This window comes from Muscardinus avellanarius (assembly GCF_963383645.1).
Source record: "Muscardinus avellanarius genome assembly, chromosome: 11".
Lineage (NCBI taxonomy): Eukaryota > Metazoa > Chordata > Mammalia > Rodentia > Gliridae > Muscardinus > Muscardinus avellanarius.
In genome coordinates this window covers 13,365,233-13,389,750 of record NC_137797.1, presented here as the reverse complement: position 1 = coordinate 13,389,750, position 24,518 = coordinate 13,365,233, and the positions used below count along the sequence as shown (strand labels likewise).

The 24,518-nt window shown below is 51.5% G+C and overlaps 1 protein-coding gene across 1 annotated transcript; it reads left to right on the top strand.

Moving 5' to 3' along the window:
* Window positions 1-1,539: 1,539 nt before the first annotated feature.
* On the top strand, window positions 1,540-23,583 carry ISX (intestine specific homeobox; the record flags this gene model as incomplete). The annotated part of the gene is made up of 6 exons (XM_080704801.1): window positions 1,540-1,570; window positions 6,445-6,510; window positions 6,609-7,199; window positions 19,345-19,496; window positions 22,276-22,392; window positions 23,347-23,583. 6 exons carry the CDS (start codon window positions 1,540-1,542, stop codon window positions 23,581-23,583), a joined length of 1,194 nt encoding a protein of 397 aa, XP_080560927.1.
* Between the last annotated feature and the right edge of the window lie 935 nt (window positions 23,584-24,518).

Here is a 24,518-nt window from a genome sequence, read left to right as displayed (position 1 = left end):
AACAAGCCAGGCAACCTGACACATGCCTGTAATCCCAGTACTTGAGAGGCAGAGACAGAAGAATCACAGCTTTGAGGCCAGTCTCAGCAACTAAACAAGGCCCTCAGCAACTTAGTGAGGCCCTCAGCAACCTAATGAGACCCTGTTTTAAAATAAAAAGGGATGAGGATGGATAGAATGTCCCTGGATTCAACCCTTAGTACCAAAATGTGTGTGTGTGTGTGTGTGTGTGTACACAACAACCAACACACTAGAGATAGCAAAGAAGAAAAACGGAGAGTCCAAACCCTTGACATTGTTCTTTTGCCTGAATAAACCCAGCCTGTGCCCTCCTGCCTACACACACTCCTATGTGAGTTAACACATCCCTCTCCATTGGTTGGGTATTTGATCACTCGTCTAAGCCTCTCCAGGTTGGGCACGTGATCACTTGTACAGATCATGCTGATACGTCTCCCCAGACACCAGCACACAGCCCGGTCTAACGTCCGTCTCTCTGGGGTTCCTCCGTCTCTCTTCACCCGCATTTCAGTTGCTCACCAAACCACCCTAGCCTGGCCCGGTGCTGCCTGGTGCCTGGGAGATACAATTCAAACCTGGCTGCTCTCGGCTCATTACTCCGTTTTGTTTTATTTATAGAATTATCACTGCTAAAGTGAACGAAAACAGAGACCAGCCCTGAGGAATGCGTGTGCCAAAGCCAGTTCAGCCTCGTAAGTGGCCTTAGTCTTGCTTGATTTGCAAACGTAGGGAACTAGACCCAAGCTGTTTCTTGTAGATGCCCAAATTAAAGGAAAGCAGAACGTAGTTCTCAAGCGAAGGAAGCAACCAACCAACTTGTAATTATATCACCAAGAATTCCCAGCAGAACAGATGAAACAACACAACCTTATAACCAATCAAATGTTTTCTTTGTCTGACTTTCACACTGGTTTCAGGAAAGTCTGTCCCTTACCTGGCTTCTGCAGCGCCATGGAGCCAATTCTGGTTCAGAGGTACCTGATTCAGAAATTGGTCTACTCAAATGAACTCTTGAGTTTTCTCATGCCTCAGGTGATCTTGCAGCATCATGAGTGGAGATCGTATCAGATATTTATTATCTGCTGGTATGATTTGGAGTTGAAATGTCCTCCAAAGCCTCCTACACCGCAGGCTTGGTCCCCACTGCAACTGCGCTCACAGGCGGAGCCTGGAGGACATGATCAGGTCACGAGGGCTCTGGCCTCCTTAGTTGGTGGAGCCATTGATGAGGTCGTAGCTGATGGTGTTATTGGCAAGTGGTGAAGACTTTATTATTATTTTTTTTTTGGTGGTACTGGGGTAGAACCCAGAGGCTTTCTATCTCTGGGCTATACTCCCAGACATATATATATATATATATATATATATATATATATATATATAAATTTTTTTTTTAATTTGGAAACAGGGTCTCACTAAGTTGCTGAAAGCCTCACTATGTAGCTGAGTCTGGCTTTGAACTCGTGCAATCCTCCTGTCTCAGCCTCCCAAGTGCGGGGAGTACAAGCATGCGCCGCCATGCCCAGCAAAGTGGTGAAGACTTTAAGAGGTGAAGTTTAGTAGAAGGCAGATTACTGAGAGGTGTGTCCTGGAATGGTATATCTTGTCCCCAGACGCACGCATGCATGCACGCTTGCGCGCGTCCTCTCTTTCTTTCTCTCCCTCCCTCCCTCTCTCTCTCTCTCTCTCTCTCTCTCTCATTCTCTCTCTCTCTCTCTCTCTCTCTTTCTCTCTCTCTCTCTCCCAGCTGACATGAGGCAAACATCTTTCCTCTACCACACCCTTCAGCCATGATGCTTCTTCCTGGCCACAGGCCTAAAAGCAATGGAACCAGCTGACCATGGACTGAAATCTCAAAAATTGTGAGCCCAAACAATCCTTCCCTCCTTGAAGTCACTCTTCTTGGGTTGCTAGTCAGAGCAATGCAGAGATGATTAACACACCTGTTTATATGCTGTCTCTTCTCAAGGCAGCTCCAGGAAGATGGAGGAGACCCCTCTGTTTTGACTGCAGCTATTACCCCAGCACTGACTCTGCTGTCTAGAACATCATAATGGGTACTTGACAACCTTGGGTGGGTGCATAAATGAACAGAAGGCCCTGGTCTACCTTTCTAGCAATGTTCTTCCCAAGTACCTCTTCAAAAATCGCCCTCCCACCAACGAAACCAACTAACCACGCAAGGGCTCGCCTGTCCGTGCGCCATGACCCCACCTGACGCGCTCACTCTTTAAGGCCCAATTCAAATTCGGCCTCGGAGAGTCTTGAGGATGCAGGAGAAACAGCGAGGCATTAGAGCTGAGGGAGGAAGCCCCGCTCTGCCCATGCCTGGCTGTGGGGTTCCGGACAAGTCACTTAAACCCTCAGCAGCTCACTCGCTTCACTGTCAAACAGGGCTCAGCTAGGCATCTGTGCACGGTTGGTTTGCTTGCTTGGAGGATTTAAGAGTAAATAAAAAGGGACAACTCAGAAAGGGGACTTGCAGAGGACAACCTCCTTCCTTTCTTCTTCCTCTTCTTCAAAGCTTCCATTGATCCAAACAGCCACACAATCTCCTATTCCTCCATCGATCTAAATATATATCAGAGCAAGATCCTCCAGAGAATGATGACTTTATGACATTTGGGAATGGTGAAGGGTCGTCATGGAAACGTGAGTGCCATAGCAATGATGGGTGTGTTCAAGAAGGTTGAAGCAAGGGGAAGTTTTTAGGACAAAAATGAAGAGAATTTCAGCAGATCTTTTGAAGCAGCACATGATACCATAATGATCGACCATAATGATTACTAGCCAGGGTAGCGTCTGCCCAAGGTTGAACAGACAGTTGCTGGAAAAGACGTCCTCATACAAGCATTTTTGGTTTTGCTTTTATGGTGCTGGGGATTGAACCCGGGGGTGTTCTACCTCTGAGCTACACCCCCAGCCTGACTTTATTTCTTTAAACAGGGCTCTGATTTGCTGAGACTGCTCTTGAACCTGCAATCCTCCTGCCTCAGCCTCCATGTACTGGGATTCCAGACATGATCCAGGGCACCCAGATACAAGTATTTCTTACGAAAGGTGGCAGTGGTCTCTGCGTGAGGTCGTGGCACTGGTGGCGTCTTTGGGGATAGTTCAGGCAGCCATCAACTTGTGGATTCTTTAACTTGCTTTTGGTGGACTTGATCCAAGCGACTCCATTTTGACTCTGACAACTTGTTATTTCATTGGCACCTCTGACCTCCCACAGGATTCCCATCGCTGACCTCTGACCTGTCCACTGCTGTCACTAGTGCTTCTACATGGCATGGTCTCACACCCCCCCCCCAGGATGCGAGGCCCGCAAAGACAGGGGCCACACTCCTTCTTCTGTAGATCCCAGTGCTTGGACTTAGTTGGTGCTCAGGAAATATTCATGGCCTGTGGTCAGGAGGGCCGGGTGGCCTGGAGGAGATGGTTTGGAAGGAGAGTGAGAGTCAGGTCCACACCATAGAAGAGTGTTTTCTCAAATTGTCCACAGTACAGCCTCGCCCTCCCCAGAAAGAGGCAAAATCAAAGGAAATCAAACAAGGTGTCAAAAACAGGTGTTGCCAGGTGTGGTGGCACACTTGGGACAGGAGGATCAGAGGTTCAAGAACAGCCTTCGCATGTAGTGAGATTCTCAGCAACTTGGCAGGACCTTGTTTCAAAAACAAAAAATGAGCTTGGACTCAAGCTGTAGTTCAGAGGTAGAATGCCTCTGAGTTTAATCTCCAAAACCACACACACACACACACACAAAAAAAAAAAAAGCATACTTGGGAGGTTGCGACAGGAGGATTGCAGATTCAAGGCCAGCCTCGGCAACTTTTTTTAGCAAGACCCTCAGCAACCCAGTGAGACCCCATTTCAAACTAAAATATAGAATATGTCTGGGGATATAGCTCAGAGGTGAAACATCTCCAAGTTCAGTCCCCAGGACCAAAAATCGCAACAGTCATAAACTGTCAACTTCCCTCTCTGCCACTCAGCTCTTGGTCGTTGTAATGAAGGCTGGACGGGATGGTTTCTGGGGGTGGTGGCACAGTGAGAGGGGCGTGGGTTTGAGCTGGGTTTGAGCTGGCATCTCCTACTGGTGTGCTGTGCCGCATGGACCCTGCCCTTCCTGCTCTCTGTGTCTGCCTCTTCTGCTGTAAAACAGCCGCGATGATACCTAATCCATAGAGCTGTCAGGTAGGTGGAAGGGGAAGTGACCAGCACGCCCCGAGCACCAGGCCTGGCAGGTAGAAAGGCCTCTCACTGGTCTCTTTTTACCCCTTTCCTTGCCGCGGCTACTACTTTGGCCCCTGGAGCCTCTCACCCCACTCTTGACCACTCACTGCGAGGATCGTCAGAGCTTCTCCTCCTCAGGTGGATGAAAACCTGTCCCCTGAGTAGCGACTCCTACAGGCAATCAGCACCAGGCCTGACTTCTAAGGGACTCTGGCCCCTGACCATCAAATCCCTAAGCGGTTACTACAGTGGTTCGCTTTACCCCAGGGAAGAGGAAAACTGATTTTCACAGCTACACAAGTGTCACGTGGCCATGGCCTGGGAATGTGAGCAGAAATTCTGCTAACCTCCTCTGCTGCTGACTCATTAAAAGTCCCCTCTTTTAGCTGGGTGTGGTGGCACATATTTATAATCCCAGTACTTGGGAAGCTGAGACAGGAGGATTTCAGGTTTGTAGTCGGCCTCAGCAACTTAGTGAAAGCCTCAGCAACGTAGCAAGACTTTTATTTCAAAATAAAAAGTAAAGCCGGGCGTGGTGGCGCACGCTTGTAATCCCAGCACTTGGGAGGCGGAGACAGGAGGATCGCACAGGTTCAAAGCCAGCCTTGCTGGCTTAAGAGATCCTGTTTCCAAATAAAATATATATTTAAAAAAATAGGTCTGGGAGTGTAGACCAGAGGTAGAAGGGTTCCATCCCCAGTACCACCAATAAATAAATAAATAAATAGTAAAAAGGGCTGAGGATATGTCTCAGAGGTAGAATGTCCCAGTAAGTTCAATATCCAGTTTAAAAAAAAAAAAAATCACCGGGCATGGTGGCACACGCTTATAATCCTCGCACTTGGGAGGTGAAGACGGGAGGATCATGCAGGTTCGTAGTCAGCCTCGCCGGCTTAAGAGACCCTGTTTCCAAATAAATAAAAAAATATAAAATAGGTCTGGGAGCGTAGCCCCGAGGTAGAAGGGCTTCCAAGAACCCCAGTACCACCAAAAATAAAAAATAAATCATCTTTTGTTCTCTCCTGTTCTCTAAGAGCCTACAAATGGTGGCCTCACAGTTTGGAAGGTCATCCCTGAATGAATGAATGAATGAATGAATGAATGAATGATCAACTACATCAGACTGTGACATGGGTAAGCAATATAACTCCTGACATGTTAAGGCTCGCTTGTTACAGGAACAGAACCTAGTCTCCCCTAGCTAATTCACAGAGCCCGACGCTCCCAAGGGGCACAGCTCCTGAAGCATTCCCCATCTCAGGGTGCGTCCCCTCTCTCCTGACTAGCCCTCCTCAGTGGGGGTGGACCAGCCTTCCCTACCCCAGCCTCCTACCCAAACCCTCTGTTTGGAGGTCTGGGTTCTAATGTCCAAATTCACATTTGTACTCTCTGCCAGGACATCCTCGTGTCCAGTGTGGCTTCCTGAAACTGCCAGGGACAGTGCCTAGATCAGACTCTGCCATCACATCAACTCTAGTTCCTTGGCCTGGGCCTCAGTTTCCCCACATATACCATAAGGGCCGTGGAGTCCTCTCCTGCTCTATCATTTGCAAACTAACTAACATGCATCTGAGAGGTTGTGCCCACAGCTGGCATTCGGGCACTGCACCCAGCCCAGCCTCCGGCCTGTAGGTGCCCCATAAACTGTCTTTGCTGAGTAAACACATGTTGTGGGGCCTGGCCACCCTGACCCCGCCTTCCCTCCTCCCACTGGAGCCTGGCCAGGCCCAGCACCGCCCTCCCCAGGGCTTCCAATATCCATCCTCATGATCCTGCTGCCCCTGCCCCCTTGCCCTGACACCTGCACCCCTGCCCCATGGGGTGGGGAGTTCCTTCCCTTATCAGCCCATTTTACTGCCCCCTCCTCCTTCGTTACACAGTAATTTGGAGACAAATTCCTAGCAAGGACAGATCAATGGCTGCCAGCTCCCAGCCAGATGGTTATTGAAGAGAGAGAAAGGGTCCCTTTGGTGCTGCCTTAGAGGCAAATGAGGGGGGAGCAAGCAAGGACGCAGCAGAAAGGACCCCACAAGGAAGCGAGAGCCCCCTGGGCCAGGCGGAGACAGAGTCTGACGTGTGAAGTCAAGCAAGGAAACGGAAGAAGCTAGGGGCCCAGAGACGTCGCAGGAGGGTGAGCTCCACACGCCACAAGGGCACAGGCTCCGTGGTGACCCAGCAGCACCCTCTCCCCAGCCCCCACCTGCAGGACACAGAAGCAGAGAAACATTCTGGAGTTTGGAAGCAGTCAGACTGAAGGAAGTACAGGGCTTCTGGAAAGATCCCTCAAGCCACAGTGCAGCCCAAGGCTAAGTGGCCTCCTGGAGCCCAAGGGTGACGCCCTGGCCTCCCAGGGGCAGGCCGGAGGCAGCAGGAAGGGGCCATAGCCAGGAAGAAGGCAACGGTTGACACATGGCCTTCGGGCCTCCTCTGGAGTCTGACCTCATCCCGCCAGCCCCTGCCTGTCTCTTTCCCCTTCTCTTCATTTGGCAATGGAGCCCGCTCTGATGTCAAGCTGGTGAGGGCGGCAGGTCCTTCTGCGGAGAGCCCCTCCCTGTCCTGGGGCAGTCTGAAGTCCATAGAAGACCCTGTGGACACAGAACCGTGCTTGGATAGTGTGGCAGGAGACCTCCCAGCCTCCGCCTCTGTGTGCCCTCTGGGGGCCAGGAGGCCCCAGGAAGGAAGCCCGCCACCCTCCACAGGCATCATCCTGGGCATACACAAGGTGTGCCCCAGGGGCTCTGGCCTCCACAGAGGCATGGAGAGGAACAGCTTGGGGTGTTCTGCCACCCCAAAGCAGCTGGGCCTGTCCTTCTCCATCGAGGCGATTCTCAAGAGGCCCACAGAGAAGACTGATGTGGCCAGCTCTCGAGTGGCAGGTGGAGAGAGCCTGGGACAGGCGGCAGCCGCAGGCGCCAGGCCCGAGGGGCCCCCGAAGGACCAGCCCCAGGGTAAGAGACTTATGTTCATTTCTTTCCATTCCGGGGGCCCCAGAGTCCAGCTGGGTTCTGGCAGAGAGAGGGCTGCTCAGAACCGAAAAGAGGACCCTAACATGCAGAGGAACGCCAGGTTCCCGGCTAGTTGCAGCCACATACCTTGCAGGACTGTGGCTCCCCGAGTGTGCTGCCCACAGGCTCTGTGGGCTGCAAAGTGCAAGGACCGCAGGCCTGCTCTCTAAGCAGCCAGGGCTGGGGTGCCGGCTACCACTTGTCACCACGACCCCGTGGTAGGCACTGTCTTTTGGTTTCAGTATCATAACTGTAGGGCTCGGGGAGCTCACCTGTGAGGGGGAAGGTGGATAATGTCCCCAGGTGCCACAGCCAAGGCCAAGTCCTGCCGGAGAGTCAAGCTCAGCCTGCAGAGCCTCTAGTGGCTCACGCTGTGTCTCTCTGATCCCCCTCCCCAAACCAGCAGCCACCCCCAAGGCCTGTCCCCAAATAACAGTGAACAGGTAGGCTCCAGGGCCCTTCTTAGAGTCAGCTGGAGGAAGAAAGACGCGGTGCTGAGAGGCACACAGGCGGCTGAGAGCAGCCCGGGTGGGTCTCTGTTTGGCTCTGGCTTGCTGTGTGACCTTGGAAAAATCTCTATCCAATCTGGTCTCAGCTTCATTTTGGTAAGATGGCTGGCATGAGGGAGGCAGACACAGGGGCACTGGTGCTGGTGACGAGTCAGGGGCCACTTGAGTCTGACAGACCACAAGCCAGAAGCGCTCCCAGGAGGCTCCCAGTGCTCTCCCCTTTGACCCTTTAATCCAAGGAGGTGCTGGAAAGCAGCTCAGGGGCGCCCCTGACATCATGCCCTCCCCATGCAGGGCCAGCCCCCACAGAAGGGGCAGACAGGGGACCTGCACAGCCTCCGGGCTGCCCCATAGCGGAGCCTGCCAATGGAAAAGGGCCCGAGCTTAATTTTCAGAATATCTCCCAGTCGACTGAGCATTCATGGAGGCAGTTCCACGGGGACTCTACCTGAGTCCCTCTTGCTGCAGCTGCCTGCGTAGTACCAAGGACCAGCCTCATGTCTCAATGAGAGAGCAAGAGGGAAAGAAGGCAGGCCTGCCTCCTCCTTCCAGACAGCTTCCCTCCCATCCCCCAGCCTGACAGCGGCTACTGCTTGAAAGGAGCCACTCTATCTAGGCCTCCACCGCGGATGCCCGCAAGTCCCACGTCCACTCCCGCTGGACCCAGAGTGGACCCCAGAAAGCATAGTGAGAGCATTGGAGGAGCGCCGAGGCCCTCACGGCCCTTTCCTGGAAAAGATAAGCCACCCACAGAAACCGCGGGAGAGGTTGCACTAGACCCACAACCTGGTGGCCCGAGACCCCCAAGCATGGCGCCCAGGCACCTCTCCTGCCCTGCTGGAATTCCGCATTGCAGAAAGCTGAGTTCAGGGAAGGACCCCCTGGCAGTTTCCAAGACATCTTAGACAGGGTGTGGACAGAGTACTTATGTCAACAATTCTATAATTACTTCTCCGGTAAGCTTCTAAGTGGGGCAGAAGTTGCTAGTTACCCGTTTGTGGTCATGATATGAGGTTTTCTTTTCAAATAAGTGTACTTAATTGAGCAGAACAAAAAGGTCTATTTGGGGAAATGCTAAGCAAATAATAGTGCAGGCGGCGTGCCACTGTGTCAGAAAGTACAAAGGTAACTTCGCGAAATTGCGAGTGAGCTCGGAGTTTGTGTGACATGCGGGGAGAGGAGGGCAGGGACCCGGGAAGCCTCACCTCTAAGCCCGGGTCCGGCGCTAAGTCACAGGAAGACCTCAGGCAAGTCCCTTCCTCCTCTGGGCCTCAGTTTACCCATCCGTAGCATGGAAGAAAGAGCAGAGCTAGACTCCTCACAAAACCCCTCCCTGCTCTAACACACCCTGACCGACTCAACAACAGATTTGTTGCAGAGAAACCTGAGACAAGTCCCTGGTGGTCACTTTCCACCCTACAAGGTAGGGCAGGAGCAGGAGGCCAGGATGTGGACCTGCCCCAGCTCGCGCCCCTCCCTGCCTGCACAGAAGCCCCTGTGCCCAGCCTGGCATCTTACTACAGGCCAATGCCGCTCCACCTCCTCCCTGACCTACACGACCCCTCTCGTGCAGGACCACTAAGGAGGGGGCAACAGAACCAGAAACATCCATGTCTTCCCACCCCAATAACAAGAGGAATAAATCCCTCTCTGTCTCTGTCTCATTCCGCATTTACTGGGCTTCATGCAGTGAATCGCAGAGATTACCTCCCAAGCAAATCTCATAGGGAGCTTATATGCAGCATCTCGGGCCCCACATCTGGTTATCTGATTCTGGCTCCAGGATGGCTGGCCCAGGCGCCGGCATTCTGAGAAGCCCTCCAAAGGGTTCTGATGAGCCATGGTGGAGCATGGCTGTAATCCCAAGACATGAGAAGCTGAGACAGGAGGATCGCAAGTTTGAGGCCAGCCTCAGCAACATAGCGAAACCCTAAGCAACTTAGTGAGGTCCTGTTTCAAAATAAGAAATAAATACTCTGAGGGTGTAGCTCAGAGGTAGAATACCTCTCGGTTCAATCCTCAGTACCAAAAGAAAAAAGAAACGCAGGCCCAGGTTGGACGTGGCCCCCTGCTATAGTTCCTTATGTTACTGCTACCCATACTTGTCAATGTGACACTCGAGGACATCAGTGGCCCCCAGGGCCACCTCCTGTCACCCCCTTCCAGTCTGCACTTTCTGCTCGAACTCACAAACCTCTCGCTTGGCATGCCTACGCCGTCCCCCATGGAAGCCACAGCTTCCTCCTCTTTCTCCTCTTCCTCCCCCAAGAGGAGTTTCCCATGGCTATCTTAACAAGTCATCATAAAGTGTCTTAAAACACTGAAATCAACTGTTTACTCCAGAGGCCAGACATCTAAACTGCAGGGCTAGCAAGAGCAGGTCCCTCTGGAGGCTCCAGGGCAAACTCGACCCTCACCTCCCTCCTGGCCTCCAGCGGGCGCGCTGCCCTCGGCCTCCTTTGCCTGTGGACGTACCGCTGAGGTCTCTGCTCCTTTCACCAACTTCCCCTCCAGGTGCCACATCTCCTGCTTCCTCTTCTGAAGGTACTGGATTCATGTCTAAGATGATCTCTTCTCAAGGCCCTTAACTCTATCTAGCAAGACCCTACTTCTAGCCAGATGTGAAGGTCCGCCCCTGTTATCCCCATACTTGGGAAGCTGAGACAAGAGGATTGCAGGCTTGAGGCCAGCCTCAGCAACTTAACGAGATCCTCTGTAACTTAGCAAGACCCTGTTTCAAAACAAAATGGACTGGGGATGCAGCTCAGAGGTAGAATGCCCCTACGTTCAACCCCCTCCCAGTACCACAATAAAAGGGAAAAGGTCTGGGGGTATAGCTCAAAGGTAGAACAGAACAACCCCTTGGGTTCAACCAAAAAAAAAGACCCCATATCCAAGTGAAGTCATGCCCATTGTTACAAGGGGTTAGGTATTGGACATATCTTTTTTCTGGGGAGAGGGGGAAGTACTATTCCACCATGACATTTTTGTTTGTCCTCCTTCATCTTCCTCTTCCTCCTTTCTCTTCTCTGTCCCCCTTCTCTTTCTTCTTTCCTCCCCTCTCCTCTGCATCCTTCCTCAGCCTTTTCCTCCTCTACCGCACTGCCTCCAATCAAAGCCACCTGCCGCTGTGTCTAGGCACCAGGAGAGGCAGCCGTGACCCAGGGCTGTGGCCAACGCCTAGGGCGTCTCTCATCACCCTGTGATTAGTGGCTGTGCCTGTCAGACAGGTGGGCTCAGGGACTCCCACAGAGCAGACAGGATGCAGAGCTTAAAGTTCATACTGCCCCAAGGGGCACATCCCTCAATCCCGGCCACCAGAGCCACAAACCAAGCTGGCCCTGAGGCCAGTCCCACGGGTCCTAGGGGCACCTGGAGGATGGTTCTAGAATGGAGGGCCTGGCTCAGTCCTGGGCCCTGTGGGAGTAGAGTGTCAGGTGTGGCTTCTCTGCTTGCAAAGAAGCATTGTGTTAGCATGGGTCCCCCAAAAAAGGCCCGAGGAACAGATATGAGCACCAGCCGCTGATGTGGGGTGGGTGAGAAATGCCAGCAGGGAAAGGTGTGAGAGGAAGAGAGAGGGGAGGCACTGGTGAGGGGGGACTAGAGTGAGGGCAGCCTCAGAAGCTCACACACGCTGACCTCAAAGACCAGCCCTGCAGTCAGAAGCTGATCTGGAACACAGAAAACTCAGGAGGTTGTTCCACCTCCACGTTACACTCCCAGCCCTTTTTTTTTTTTTTTAAACTGGCCTCCCTAGATTGTTGAGAGTCTCCCTAAGTTGCTGTGGCTGGACTCAAATCTGTGATCTTCTTATCTCAACCTTCCAAGTCCTGGAATCACAGCTGAGTACCATCACTCCCAGCTGCTAGGAGAAATCTGAACGGGCAGAAGTGGAGCCCTGGCATATGGCTACAATCTGAATTCGAATCCTTCACTCACTGCTTTCTGTATCTGAGGATTCAGCACCTACCTGCTGGATACACACCAGGCACTCCGTTGTACAAAGGATCATCCCAAACTTAGCTTCTTAAAATAACAATATTTACTATCTCACTCAGCTTCTGTGGCTCAGGAATTTAGGGGAACTTAAGTGGGTGATTCTCGCTCAGAGTTCCTCAGAAGTCTGCGGTGAAGATGGCCTTTGGCACCGCAGTCATCCAAGGTTGGACTGGAATAAAGAATGAGGTACTTAAAGAGACCCTGTCTCAAAATTTTAATAAAGAAAGAAAGGACTGGATATATAGCTCAGCAGAGAGCACCCTTGGGTTCAATCTCTAGTACAACAGGAAAAAAAAAAGAAGGGGTGTGTGTGTGTGTGTGTGTGTGTGTGTGTGTGGTGTGTATGTGTGTGAAAGAGAGAGGAGAGACAGAGAGAGAGGGGGGAGACTTCTGCTGAAGTCCTGAACACACGTGGGAGCTACAAGTCGCCACCATCTAGAGAGAACACCAAACCAATGTCTCCTGGGGACAGGGCCAACAGAGCCACTGCTGGCGAACTCCCAAGTGTTTCTTCCTGTGATTCCCTTCTTATTTCTTTCCACCCAGCTTTTTCCTTTTGTCATTTATACCCAAGAAATCCCTGCTTATTACAGAAAAAGAGAAAATACAGATAAGCCCAAAGTTAGTGTAGTCAGAAAGTATAACTCTACTAATAATCACTATTAATATTTTGACAGATGATCGCTCATGAGAATTTAACATGGAGGCTGGTTTCTTGCAAGCTGTAATTTAGCAATTAAATTTGGGGGAAAACGTCTATAGTGTTTCCACTGGGAGATTCCCAATAGACCTTGCAGAGGGAACCTTTGATGGATCTAGAAGGACAAAGCATCCCAGACCTGAGCAACAGGAGAAGCAGCCGATGGAGGGAGATAAAAGGCGATAGCCAAGTGGGGAGGGCGTGTAGCAGTGGTCAGGTGAGACTGGAGTCACAGAAATCGGGGTTGGGGAGAAAGCAGACAGTACTAGAAAGGTATAAGAGCCTTGAATGCCATACTAAGGAGCTTGCCTTCTGCCCCATGGAAACAAGGGAGCTAAAGGGACCCTATGGCCTGAATCTAGCAAGAGACCAGACCAGGTCAGCCCCAGGGCGACTCCCAGCCCACACCCAACCTTCCTGCATCAGAGAGGTGTCTCCAACCTGCAGGAGGGCTGGGAACACACCCTGGATCGCCTCCATGGTTACCCCACTGCCTCAGAGACAAAGACTGGCCCTTTTCTAGAGAGTTCTCCCAGTGGGAACCCCACCCCCACCTTCAGGGCCTTTCGCTGTTTGGCCAGGGCCAATTAGCAGAGCACAGAGAAGGGCAATCAGGAGAGGGAGCCGAGCGCAGAGAAATGGTGGTTCATAATTAGGTGGCCTAATCACCTGTGTAAATTGTGTATTTCTTATGATCGATGTGCTAAGCGGCTCAGGTTTAATTACGTTCTGCTGACTTGTTCTCTTTGAAGACTCACTGGAGTGTGAGTCACAGCTCCCATAATTAATAACAGCAGAGCAGCAACTTTCCATCCCCCCCCTCCCTGGGTGGCCTGGGCTGTGACCACCCACTTCTTAGCTTGTCTGCCAAGAACCTGGTAGGGGGATGCTGCACCTGCAGAGAGCTCAGTGGGACTCTCACCCTCAATCCAGTGCTCCTTCCAGGATGATCTGTCCTCCTGGAGAACATGGTCCCACTGTCACCTCCGAGCAGAGGCCCAGAGCACCTGGCCCTCCCTGTGACTGAGAATCCTGTCCTGTACCCAGACCGCTCCATGGATGAGCTCCTAGCCCCAGCCTTTTGTCCGACGAGGTCCCTCTGATTCCAAAAGTCCCCATGCAGTGTGTCCTACCTTCCTCTCTGCCCGTATTCCTGCTGTGCCACGCTGACCCTTCTCTGGTAACCCACTGCAGACTGGAATGAGAGTGACAGCCTTCCTAGCCCCCCCAGCAGTCAGCTCCTGTATATGTTGGACAATCGGAAACGCTGACCTTCATCCTTCCGGAGCCGTCCCCACGGGCACTGCTCTCCCCGCTCCCGTCCTGCTCTGTGAAGCATGGCCAGGCTGCTGCTGCTCTGAGTCACCATCCAGAGCTGCTGGGCACCATCCCTGCCACCCATTGGCTCCTTCTCCCTGGGCACCGGCAGAGAGAGGAGTGTGAGTAGCCCCTGCTCCCTGGCTTCCCGTCCTGCCAGCTCCCCAAGGCCATCAAAGCTGGCACCATGCCTGTTCAATTCTTTATTTCCTGGAAATCTGTGGCCATTCTAGGATATTGTGGTGGAGAGGGAAACTTAAGACAAAGACCCAGGAAATGACTTTTTCAAGACTCTAATGGGAGATCCAATGAAGTACTCCTGCTCAAAAGAATGCTCTGTGGTGCTGGAAGTATTCTACAGCTGTGCAGTCTGGCACGGCAGCCACCAGCCACGGGTGTCTGGTGAGCTACAGCCAGAGTGGCTGAGGAACCAGATCGTTTATCTGATTTGATTTATCTGTGTGTGTGTGTGTGTGTGTGGTGCTAGGGATGGAACCCAGGGACTTTCTACCTCCGGGCTACACTCCCAGACCTATTTTCTATTTTATTTGGAAACAGGGTCTCACTAAGTTGCTGAGAGCCTCACTAAGTAGCTGAGGCCAGCTTTGAACCTGTGTGATCCTCCTGTCTCAGCCTCCCAAGCGCTGGGATTACAAGTGCGCGCCGCCACGCCTGACATCTGCCTTGATTTAAATAGCCACATGAAGCTGCACTGTGGCTTGAAGGAGTTAAACTTTTCACAGATCTTAACGTCCTTTCTCTGACTCCAGATTCAGATCTGTCCCTCCACAAATTGTGCTTGTCCTTCGTGGTGGGGTCTCTCCAGGCAAATGTTAGAGAGTCCCACCCGTGGGGAGTGAGCTTAGCTCTGGGATCCGCCCCCAACATGCACACACACACACAGGTCTTTTTATGTTTCTCTTGGGGTTGTTCACTCTGTAGTAACATTGCAGGAACGGCTATAAGAAGACATCTTTATAAACTGTTGATCCCCAGGAGCCCACAGTGGATCTGAGGAAAGGCTTTGGCGCTGTGTCCCACAGGCTCAGCCTCCATCTCCCCGCCAGTGAGCAGCTCAGGCTTTTTGCCTAGAGAAGTCACTAGAGATGTTGTGAGACACACGTCATCCTTGTCCCATCATCATCATTCCATCACTCAATAAAACTTACCCTGAGGATGTTAGTTCACAGACGATGGCCGCAATTGGCCAGCAGCCCCGCTCCGTGACATCTGCAGTCAAGTTATCAGGCAAAGCGGGGTTCATACCCTGTCCCTCTCCACCCTACTCCAAATGGTGCTCTTCCAGGCCTGCTGGGATGGCGGGGCGCCGTATATATCCTAAGAGCTGCTTCTCTGGCGACACAAATGGGAGATTAGAAAGAAGGATTTTGTCGAGGAATCTATTCTCAGACACGAACTCTAATTTGCCGAAGTTTTCTTTTGGGGGCAATGGAAGAACTAGCTTATGTTTGTTGTAATCTATCTTCTGTTTCCAAAACTCCATTTTCCATTTTGTTTTTACTTTTTGTTTTTGTTTTTACTTTTTGTTTTGTTTTTGCATTTCATCACAGTATCTTCTGGTCCAGAGTTCTCGATTCCCAAGAGATCTCAAGTCGGTGCTGCCCAGCCAGCCTAGAAGCATCCCTCTGTGATGTGTGTGTGTGTGTATGTGTGGTGTGTGTGTGTGTGTGTGTGTGTGTGTGTTTTGCAACTTCCTATAGAACTACACTCTATCTTTTACTATCATCTAAAACACTGAATGAATGAATGAATGAATGAATGAATGAATGCTGCCAGCATGGCTTGTTCACGTTGTACTCATGTAAACAGGCCCTCGGTACTGAGAAGACATTCACTAAGCTTTTAGCCATGGTTAACACCTGCCTTTGGTCTCTATATATTCTGACTAGCCTTGGCTCTAAACAAGAAATAAATATCTCTCTCCTTTTTTTTTTTCTTTTGGTGGTACTAGGGGTGGAACCCAGAGGCTTTCTACTTCCGAGCTATACTCCCAGACCCATTTTATATTTTATTTGGAAACAGGGTCTCAATAAGTTGCTGGGAAAATATCTCTTTTAAAAATGTAAAACTTACGAAGCAGGGTAGACTTGGGGAGAGGAGACAACAAAAGAGAGAGTTTAGACTCCTCCTAGAGATGGTTCACAAGCCAGTAGCTTACTCTAGTAGGAAATGATGTTTAAGACCTCAGTGGCACTCTCAAGAACACGCTACGAGTCAGAAAAAGTGATTAAAAATATACTGAAGAACCAGACATGGTAGCACACACCTGTCACCCCAGTTCACGGGAAGCTGAGATAGAAGGATCATGGGTTTGAGGCCAGCCTCAGCAACTTAGACCCTCAGCAACTCAGTTAGATCCTATTTCAAAATAAAGAATCAAATGCCCCTAGAATTAAAAAATTATGCATATGATATACAGATATTATATATATGTATATATGCATAAAAATGGACTTAACAACAGAAGTAGAGGTTAATATGGAGGGGTGAGACCCACATCAGGCCATGAAATCTCATTTCTGTGTGTGTGTGTGCATGCGTGCATGCGTGTGTGTGTGTGTGTGCGTGTGTGTGTGTGTGTGTGTGTGTGGTACTGGGGGTGGAACCCAGGGGCTTTTCTACCTCTGGGCCCAGACCTATTTTTTATACTTTGGAAACAGGGTCTCACTAAGTTGCCAAGAGCCTCACTAAGTAGCTGAGTCTGGCTTCAAACCTGTGTGCTCCTCCTGTCTCAGCCTCCCAAGCGCTGGGATTACAAGCGCTCAGACTCCCTATCTGACCTGAGACACCCGACCTGGTACACAGTTCAGACAAACCATGTGAAGGTGTCTCCTGTACACTCGAGGATGCACACAGAGCCTGAATCTCACATTTATTCATTTAGAGCAAATATTAAGCCCCTACTAGATGCAGGGTGTTCAGCTCATCCAATGAAGCTCCTGCCCTGCAGAAGCCTCAGTCCTGGGAGAGATGGCAGCAGCGGGTGGCCTCCTCCCTTGAAGGTTGTCCCGCAAGCCTGAGAGTGAGTCTCCCTGGGACAGGAGGTCCCCACATGCTCGTAAGAAGGAGGAAGAAATCAGGAAAGGCACGGCACTCACCTAGAATGGAGGACTCCCCTGAGCCCCACAAGGGTAGGGACTTGGGGAAGGGATTTGTACTTTGCCTGCAGCTCCTACAATCACATCCTGATGGCTGGCTTTGCTCCAAGTAAGACTAGGATTGCAACCCCGTCTTCAGAAGTCCACAATCAGGAAAAGGAGCCCACTGCACGCGGTCCGTTCCCACCTCTAATGTCCACTTGCCCCAGCTAGGAGCCATGGGCAATGCTGTCATTTGGGAAACTCCCTGGGAGGGGCAGGCTCATGGGCCACTTCCTATCCTCACTGCAGCTGGTCTCCTGAAACATCTTCCTTACTGAAATTTCACCAGACGTCCATGTCCCTCACCTGCCTTGCTCTCCTGCGAGTCGGGGGCCATCTCTTCTCAGTTCTCCTGCTGGCTTCTGTAGCACTGAGCCCCAATCTGTCAGGGGAGTCCCAGGTGTGCTCTGCTCCACCTACGCTTTCTGCCTAAGTGACCCCACCTATTCCCGTAGCATTAAAGGCCAAACATATTCTGACGATTACCTAACTGGAACCTCACTCCTCCTAACTCCCAGCTTAGACAAGCACCTGGCCACTCCATCACAGCCTTTAAATAGTCAATCTTAACATGTCCAAAATGAACACCTGACTTCCCCGTCAGCCACACACACGCGCGTGCACAAACACCCTTAGCTTAAGCCAAAACCAAAGAGTTGTTCCTGATTCCTCTTAGCCAAGATCTAATCCACCAACATGCCCTGGCAACCTCCTCCCAAAATATATTCCAGAGTCAGCTCTGGACCTTTTCCCTGCAAACAGCTCCAGCTACATGACAACAAGACAGGTGGTGACTGGCGGATCAAGGCTCACATCCCACATCTGCCACCATTAGCGGGATTTGATTCTCTTTTGACAAAAACAACTTGGGGTGGATTCTGAGAGATCCAGTTCAAGGCCAGCCCTTGTGCCAATCCAACTACTCAGCTGCGTGGAAAGAATAGTTTCCAAGAGGAGGAAATGCTGGTCCCAGAAAAGAGGCAGCGCTGGGCAGATAAATCAAAATAGGAGTACACCTCACCCTCCTGGAGCGGTGATCAGCACGTACGCTAAGTCATGTGCGAGCCTCTCTGTACCTCCCACCTCACCCAGGGCTAGAAAGAGCAAGAAAGAATTATCGGAGTCCGTAAGAATGAATGTAGGTGTTAAAGAACCAGTAGGAACTGGAACTATAGATGAGAGAAGACCTTATCCCAGGCCCATGGAAGTGTCAAAGAAACCAAGGAGATGAGTTCGTACCTGGTGTGTTGCAGAGACACACGGCCTGGGGCAGGCTGGCCTCATGGTCGTGTGCACAGGGCCCTGTGCCCAGAGGGAAGCCCCGTAACTGGGGCTGAGTCTTAAGCTCACCCTCTTCAAACTCTTCATTTTATGTTGGAATCTGAGTCTTGTAAGTGCAGTCCAAGGGGACACCAAAGTTGCCTGGGACTTGGAAGCCTGGGCTCAGGGTGAGAGCCCTCTCCCCACCTCCAGCTGCCCTCGGGTGGGCTCCTGGCCAACTGCTTTCTTTGCTCCTCCCTGGAGGCTGCTCCCTTCCCATCTTGGGAAAAGGGGGTGGACACACTTTCCAAGAAGGCTGCAGTCGGGTTCTGAGTTGCAGGATGGAGCCCAATTTCTTCTGTGGGCATCCATGTCCCCAAAGCTCAGGATGGGTCCCCAGTTCCCTGAGAGGGCCTGCATTCACCCCCAAGAAGACACATGCACTCACATTACATAGAAGATTTTAAAACCACCAAGACAGATCAAGAGAGAAGCCTCTGAAGAAGGGAAAAAGCTTTCTCTCTGCTTTCTGAGCAAAGGGCCCCATATTTCATTTTTGCAGCAGGCCCTGAGTAGATCTGAGGCTGGACGGGCGGGCTGGAGACAGGCTGGGAGGGGGCCGGACTGCGTGGAGCTCAGCTTCCACTTCAGAGACTCAGGTTGGAACTTCTCTGTAAAGGGCCAAATGGTAGATATTAGAGTCTCTGGCCACATGATCCCTGTTGCAATGACTCCACGCTGCCATCATAATTCAAACACAGAGACAGTCCACAAACCAATGGCTGGAGCTGTGTTCTAACAAAACTTTATTTAAAAGCAGACAGTGGTCCACTTTTGGCCCACAGACCGTGGCTGACCATCTCCTGTTGTAGACAAGGGGGAGTCATTGAAGGCATCTGGGCAGCAGAAATGGACAAAATCAGAGAGACTGTTCTAGAAGGTGAACTTGGTTTTACTGTCCAGGGCAGATGAGACTGGACTAGGAGGCAGGGAAGTCAAGAAAGTATTGCAAAGGTCCAGTACTGAAAAGTCCAGGGGCCAAGACTCAGAAGCAAGGGCTGGCTGGGTAAAGCAAGGCAGCACAGGCTTCACCGAGGGCTGATACCCAGGCCGCTGACCCAGCTTGGTCCTCTCTGGTGCAGAAGAGAGGAAGAGCAGGCGGAGGGTCCGCACCACCTTCACCACGGAGCAGCTGCAGGAGCTGGAGAAGATCTTCCACTTCACCCACTACCCAGACGTGCACATCCGCAACCAGCTGGCTGCCAGGATCAACCTGCCAGAAGCCCGGGTGCAGGTACGGCCCCTCCCCATGGCCCCAGCCCAGGCGCCAGGACACGGGCGATGCGCTGTGTCCTGGGCGCTCGGGATGCTCCTTCTGAAGGTTCTCTCCCATGAGCCCGGTCATCTTGGCCAAATCTTATCTTCCAAGAGATTGGGTCACCATTGTTCCAAAATGGTTCCTTTCCTTCTGGGGGTGGAGATGGAGTGAGGCAGTGCCTATGACCTCCATCTATCTCTACCTCCCCGCTTGCTTACAGTTCCAGTATGTTGTTCACTGTGCATCTCATTCATAAAATAGGTCTTGTTAATCCAGAACAGGGGTCAACACGCTTCCCCTGCAAAGGGCCAGCCGGTGAGGACTTGAGGCTCTGTGGGCGCATGGTCACCATCGGACCAACACTGGGCGTTGCCATGGTAACGAGAGCAGCCGCAGCCGAGACGGGGAGAAAAGAGCACATTGGTCGTGTCAGTCAGTCTTGTGTCGCTGTGACAAGAAAACCCTGAGCACAACAACTCAGAGGGGGAAAGACTGATTGAGGCTCATAATTTCAGGGGTTTCACTCCATGGTCCCTTGGCGCCATTGTTTCTGGACCAGAGGTGGAGCTGTGCAGAAGGGCTTGGGAAGCAAAGCTGACGGCCTCATGGCAGCCTGGAAGCAGGAAGAAAGAGAGACGGAGAGGGAGAGGCTGGGGATAGCATATACCCATCCAGGATACACCCCTGGCCACCTACTTCCTCTCTAACTAGAGGCCCCTAAAGTCTCTGCCACCTGCCGATAGCGCCATCAGCTATGACCTCCCCTCTGGCTCAACCCAGGACTCCATCACTTCCCCAGGCCCCACCTATCAACACTGCTGCAGCGGGGACTGAGCCCGCAATGCAGGAGCTGCTGGGGGACGTTCCAGATACAAACCATAATAGCGGTGTTCTGATAAAGCCTTATGAACACTGAGCTTTGATTTTTGTATAATTTGCATGTATTCTGAAATATTATTCTTCTTTTGATCTTTCAACCACGTAGAAATGTGAAAATCTAGCAGAGCAGGATGGCACATACCTATAATCCCAGTACTTGAGAGGCTAAAGACAGGAGGATCAGAGGTTCCAAAATAAAAAAAAATAAGTAAACTGCGTGTGGTTGCACCCACCCATAATACCGGTACTTGGGAAGCTGGAACAGGAGGAACACAGGTTCAAAGCCAGCCTCCGCAACTTAGTGAGGCTGTCAGCAACTTAACAAGACCTTACTTCCAAATAAAGTAGGGCTAGGGGTATATCTTAGAGGTAGAATGCCCCTGGGATCAATCCACAGGACCACAAAAAAATAATAATAATTAAAATCATAAAAATAAAAATGTGAAAACCACTCTCAGGTCCTGGGCCACTAAAAACCTGTGGGAGGCCAAGCTTTGGCATGCAGACTGCTACTGGCCAACCCTGACCCTGACCTCATGCGTTTCCATCTAGAGACAGCAGAGAAACACATAAAGACCCCGGGTACGCCGTCAGAGCCTGTTTTAAGCAGCAGCGGCCTGAGCTACCATCTGTACTCTCTGCGCCACAGCATCCATTGCTTTGTCCATGGCTAAAACTAGAGTAGCTCGTCACCCCTGGGGTACCTCCTGCCCTTCACACATTCTCCCTTCTGCAGACATCAGGCTAGCAGCCAAAGTCCTACCAAATCCAGTTGAAGCACTATTAACACTCTCTCTAAAATAGGTTTTTTTCTGGCCAAGTGTGGTGGCGCATGCTTGTAATCCCATTATCTGGGAGGCTGAGACAGGAGGATCGTGGTTTGCAGACAGCCTCAGTTACTTAGTGAGGCTCTTTGCAACTCACTGAGACCCTGTTTCAAATTAAAGAATAAAAAAATCAGGTTGGGGGTGTAGCTCAGAGGTAGAATGCCCCTGGGTTCCAACATTAGTACCGCAAAAAATAAATAAAATGAAATAAAATAAAAAGGGCTGAAGGTGCAGCTCCAAAGTAGAATTTTTTTTACAAAAAGGGCTTTCTGAATCTTTCTTCATTTTTTTTTAAAGAAAAAATGCTAAGGACTGGTTTTATTTCAAAATCTAAACTGGAGCCCAGGCCAACACTCCATTTTACTCCATCCTCCTCTCCTTCTGGTTAAGGACCATCCCTGCCTTAGACCGTTCCTCCTATTTGGAATCCTGCACCAGCTAAATGTTTAGCACCTGCATCTGCCATGCAGCATTCAACACCTGCCTCCGCATGATCACCAAGGACAAATGGCCACATGGCGGGACCACCAGGGTGCTCAGGAATACAAGAAACTGTCCACATTCAACCTCTAGGTGCCAAGGGGTCCAATGAGCTTGCAAACTGGTGGCCTGCCATGGAAAACAGCCCACAAATGCGTTTTCTTTGGTGTGCCCAGTATTTTCAAACTTGGAAACTTATACGTAATGATCAAGAGTTCTGCACTGAAAACCAGGTCGGGGGAAGCACTGGGCCCACGTTTGCCAGTGGTGACTATGGCCAGGAGCTAAGAAGCTGCCCCTTTGGGCTCTACTCGCCACTGGCCCACCCCCACCATTCCGTTATCACGCACCCACGGTCCCCCAGCCCCACAGCAGTAAAGGTAGTGACCTCCTTGGTCCCCACTTAGAAGGCTGACCTGGAGATGCAAGGAAGTCCTGCCTGCTGACAACTTGATAAACTGTAAAGCGCCTGTCCCTTGGAAAGTGTTACACTGTCGAGCATTTGGAGGGCAGATACTAAGTAGCAAAATTTTCTTTTATGTATCTCCTTCCTTTCTCCCTGACCACAGATCTGGTTCCAGAATCAGCGGGCCAAGTGGCGGAAGCAGGAAAAAGTGGGCAGCCTCAGTGCCCCACAGCAGCTGGGCGAGGCAAACCTGGTCCTGCCAGCGAATCCGGACGCAGCTGTAAGTGGCCCAGCCATTGCAGGGGCTGAAGGGACTATGGTCTGGGAGCATCCCCGCCAGACCCAGACATGAGAAAGACCCAAGGGCCACATCTCTAGTGCCAGGGGCAAGGGAGAGCCTTCTAGAAACATCCAGGAGACTCTGGAAGACCTGTCCTGAGGCAAGTGGCTGGCTCTCCATCCCTGTCCTCATCCCTGAGTCTCAATCATGGGGCTTCTCTTTCCCCCAGGAAGCAAACTGTATTACTTGTATAAAACTTAACAGTTTTCAAAACCAAGTCGCAGAATAAAAGGCAGGACGTGGATGTTGGACACTCAGGTCTGGAGTCAGACGGCATGGGCTCAGACCATGCAGTGTGGCCCAGAAGTCACCTTGCCCCTCAGAGGACAGTAAGAGTCCTGATGAGGATGAGATGCCTGGTACAAGGAGAATTCCTGACACCTAGGAAGCACCCTGTAAATAGTAACGGTCCTCAGAAGCAACACATGCTTCAGGTATGCACCAGGTACTAAAGACCACAGGGGGTGCAGTAATTGGGCACCCAGGCTGAACCTGCCCAGGTGAGGCAGAATTTTTCATTTAATTTTACTTTTTAATAGATATATATGTATATATCTATAAAAAAGAATATATTTCTGCTGCTGCAGAAACCATGCTCTGAGGAGCAAGTGACTTTTCAAAAGATTGCTGTAAGTGCCAGGAGCTGAGTAAGGGTAGGCTTCCTAGCCCCTGGGTCACACACTTCTTACAGTAACCACTCTCAAGGCTTGCATAGGTCCTTACGAGACTCTCAGTGCTAAACCCAAGAAGTCTGAAACAAAGCAGGACAAGCCAGTACCATTGCCTAAGCTGCCTGAGCCCCAGGGGAAGCTGGGAAAGCCAGGCTCAATGCCCGGGGAAAGCCCAGGTCTCACCTCTCTCCCTGAGACTCTCACCCTCTCCTCCTCCTGACAGGGCCCTGCGCTGACCGCACCCACAGCACTGCACGGGCTGACTCCGCCTACCACGTGTTGCCCACCGGCTCCACTGACCTCTGCCTGGCTCCCTGCCCACATCAGCCTCCTCCCACAGCACCCATGGGAGATGCAGCCCCTCCTGGACCCCCTCATCCAGCAGACCTGCGTCCCTGCCCTCTGCATCCTCCCACCTCCGCACCCCAAATGGGGCAGCATCTGTGCCACTTCAACATAGGGAATGGGCACCCTCTCCCCAGGCCGGCTTCTCTAGAGATGACAGATGCTCTGGGCCTGGGGGAGACACCTATAGTCCAGAATAGCGTGTGGCCCGGGAAGCGGCCTGAACAAGCCCCTGGGAGACTGTGCGGGCCTCCATAGCAAGTACATAGCGGACAGCACTCTCTCTCCAGCCCTTGTTGGCCTTCAGAGGCAGAAACAGGCTGGATTAGCGCTCAGAAGGCACTTGGGAGTCAGGGCATGGTCGCCTGTGCTTCCTCTAAGTAGCTGTGTGACCTGTAGCCAGTTACTTTCCCCTCTGGACCTCATCTGTCCCACAGGCAGCTGCACACTGATTTCTGAGCCCCTTTTCTCCCTTGCCTTGTTGGGGTGCCATGGTGAGCACTGAGGCCCAGAGGAGGCCAAGGAAATGTGTTTACTTATGCTTCCAAACACATTTATTGAGCACCTACTGCATGCTGCAAACATGGATATGGAGATGGCCACGTGGGGCTCTGTCGGGTTGGTGCAAGGCTGGCACAGACCTTCCCTGCAAGGAGAATGTCGCCCGGGACCTTGAGGTTGGCCATGTCTAGCTCATTCTTAATGCCTTTCATGTCACCATCCCAGAGTCAGGCAGAAACAGAGATTTTTTTAAATTTTAAACAGAATTTGTGTCTCTGGTTATTTTACTGGGTGGGGAAGGGGTGTCTCATTATTGGTAGATGAGGACTAAGACAGTAAGCTCTCAGCAGCGTTTCTCCCCAGGACCTGTGCAAGGGGTCCTGCTGGAAGAGCAGCCTCTCTGTGCCCAAGCCCGAGCTCTCATTTAGACCCCGGGCGGAGCACATGCCCGAGGCTCAGCTTTCCTATCTGTATGATGGGCACAGAACTGCCCCCTGCAGCGCGCAGGCAGCTCTGAGAGGAGGCAAGAGAGCCATGAAAAGCCAAGGG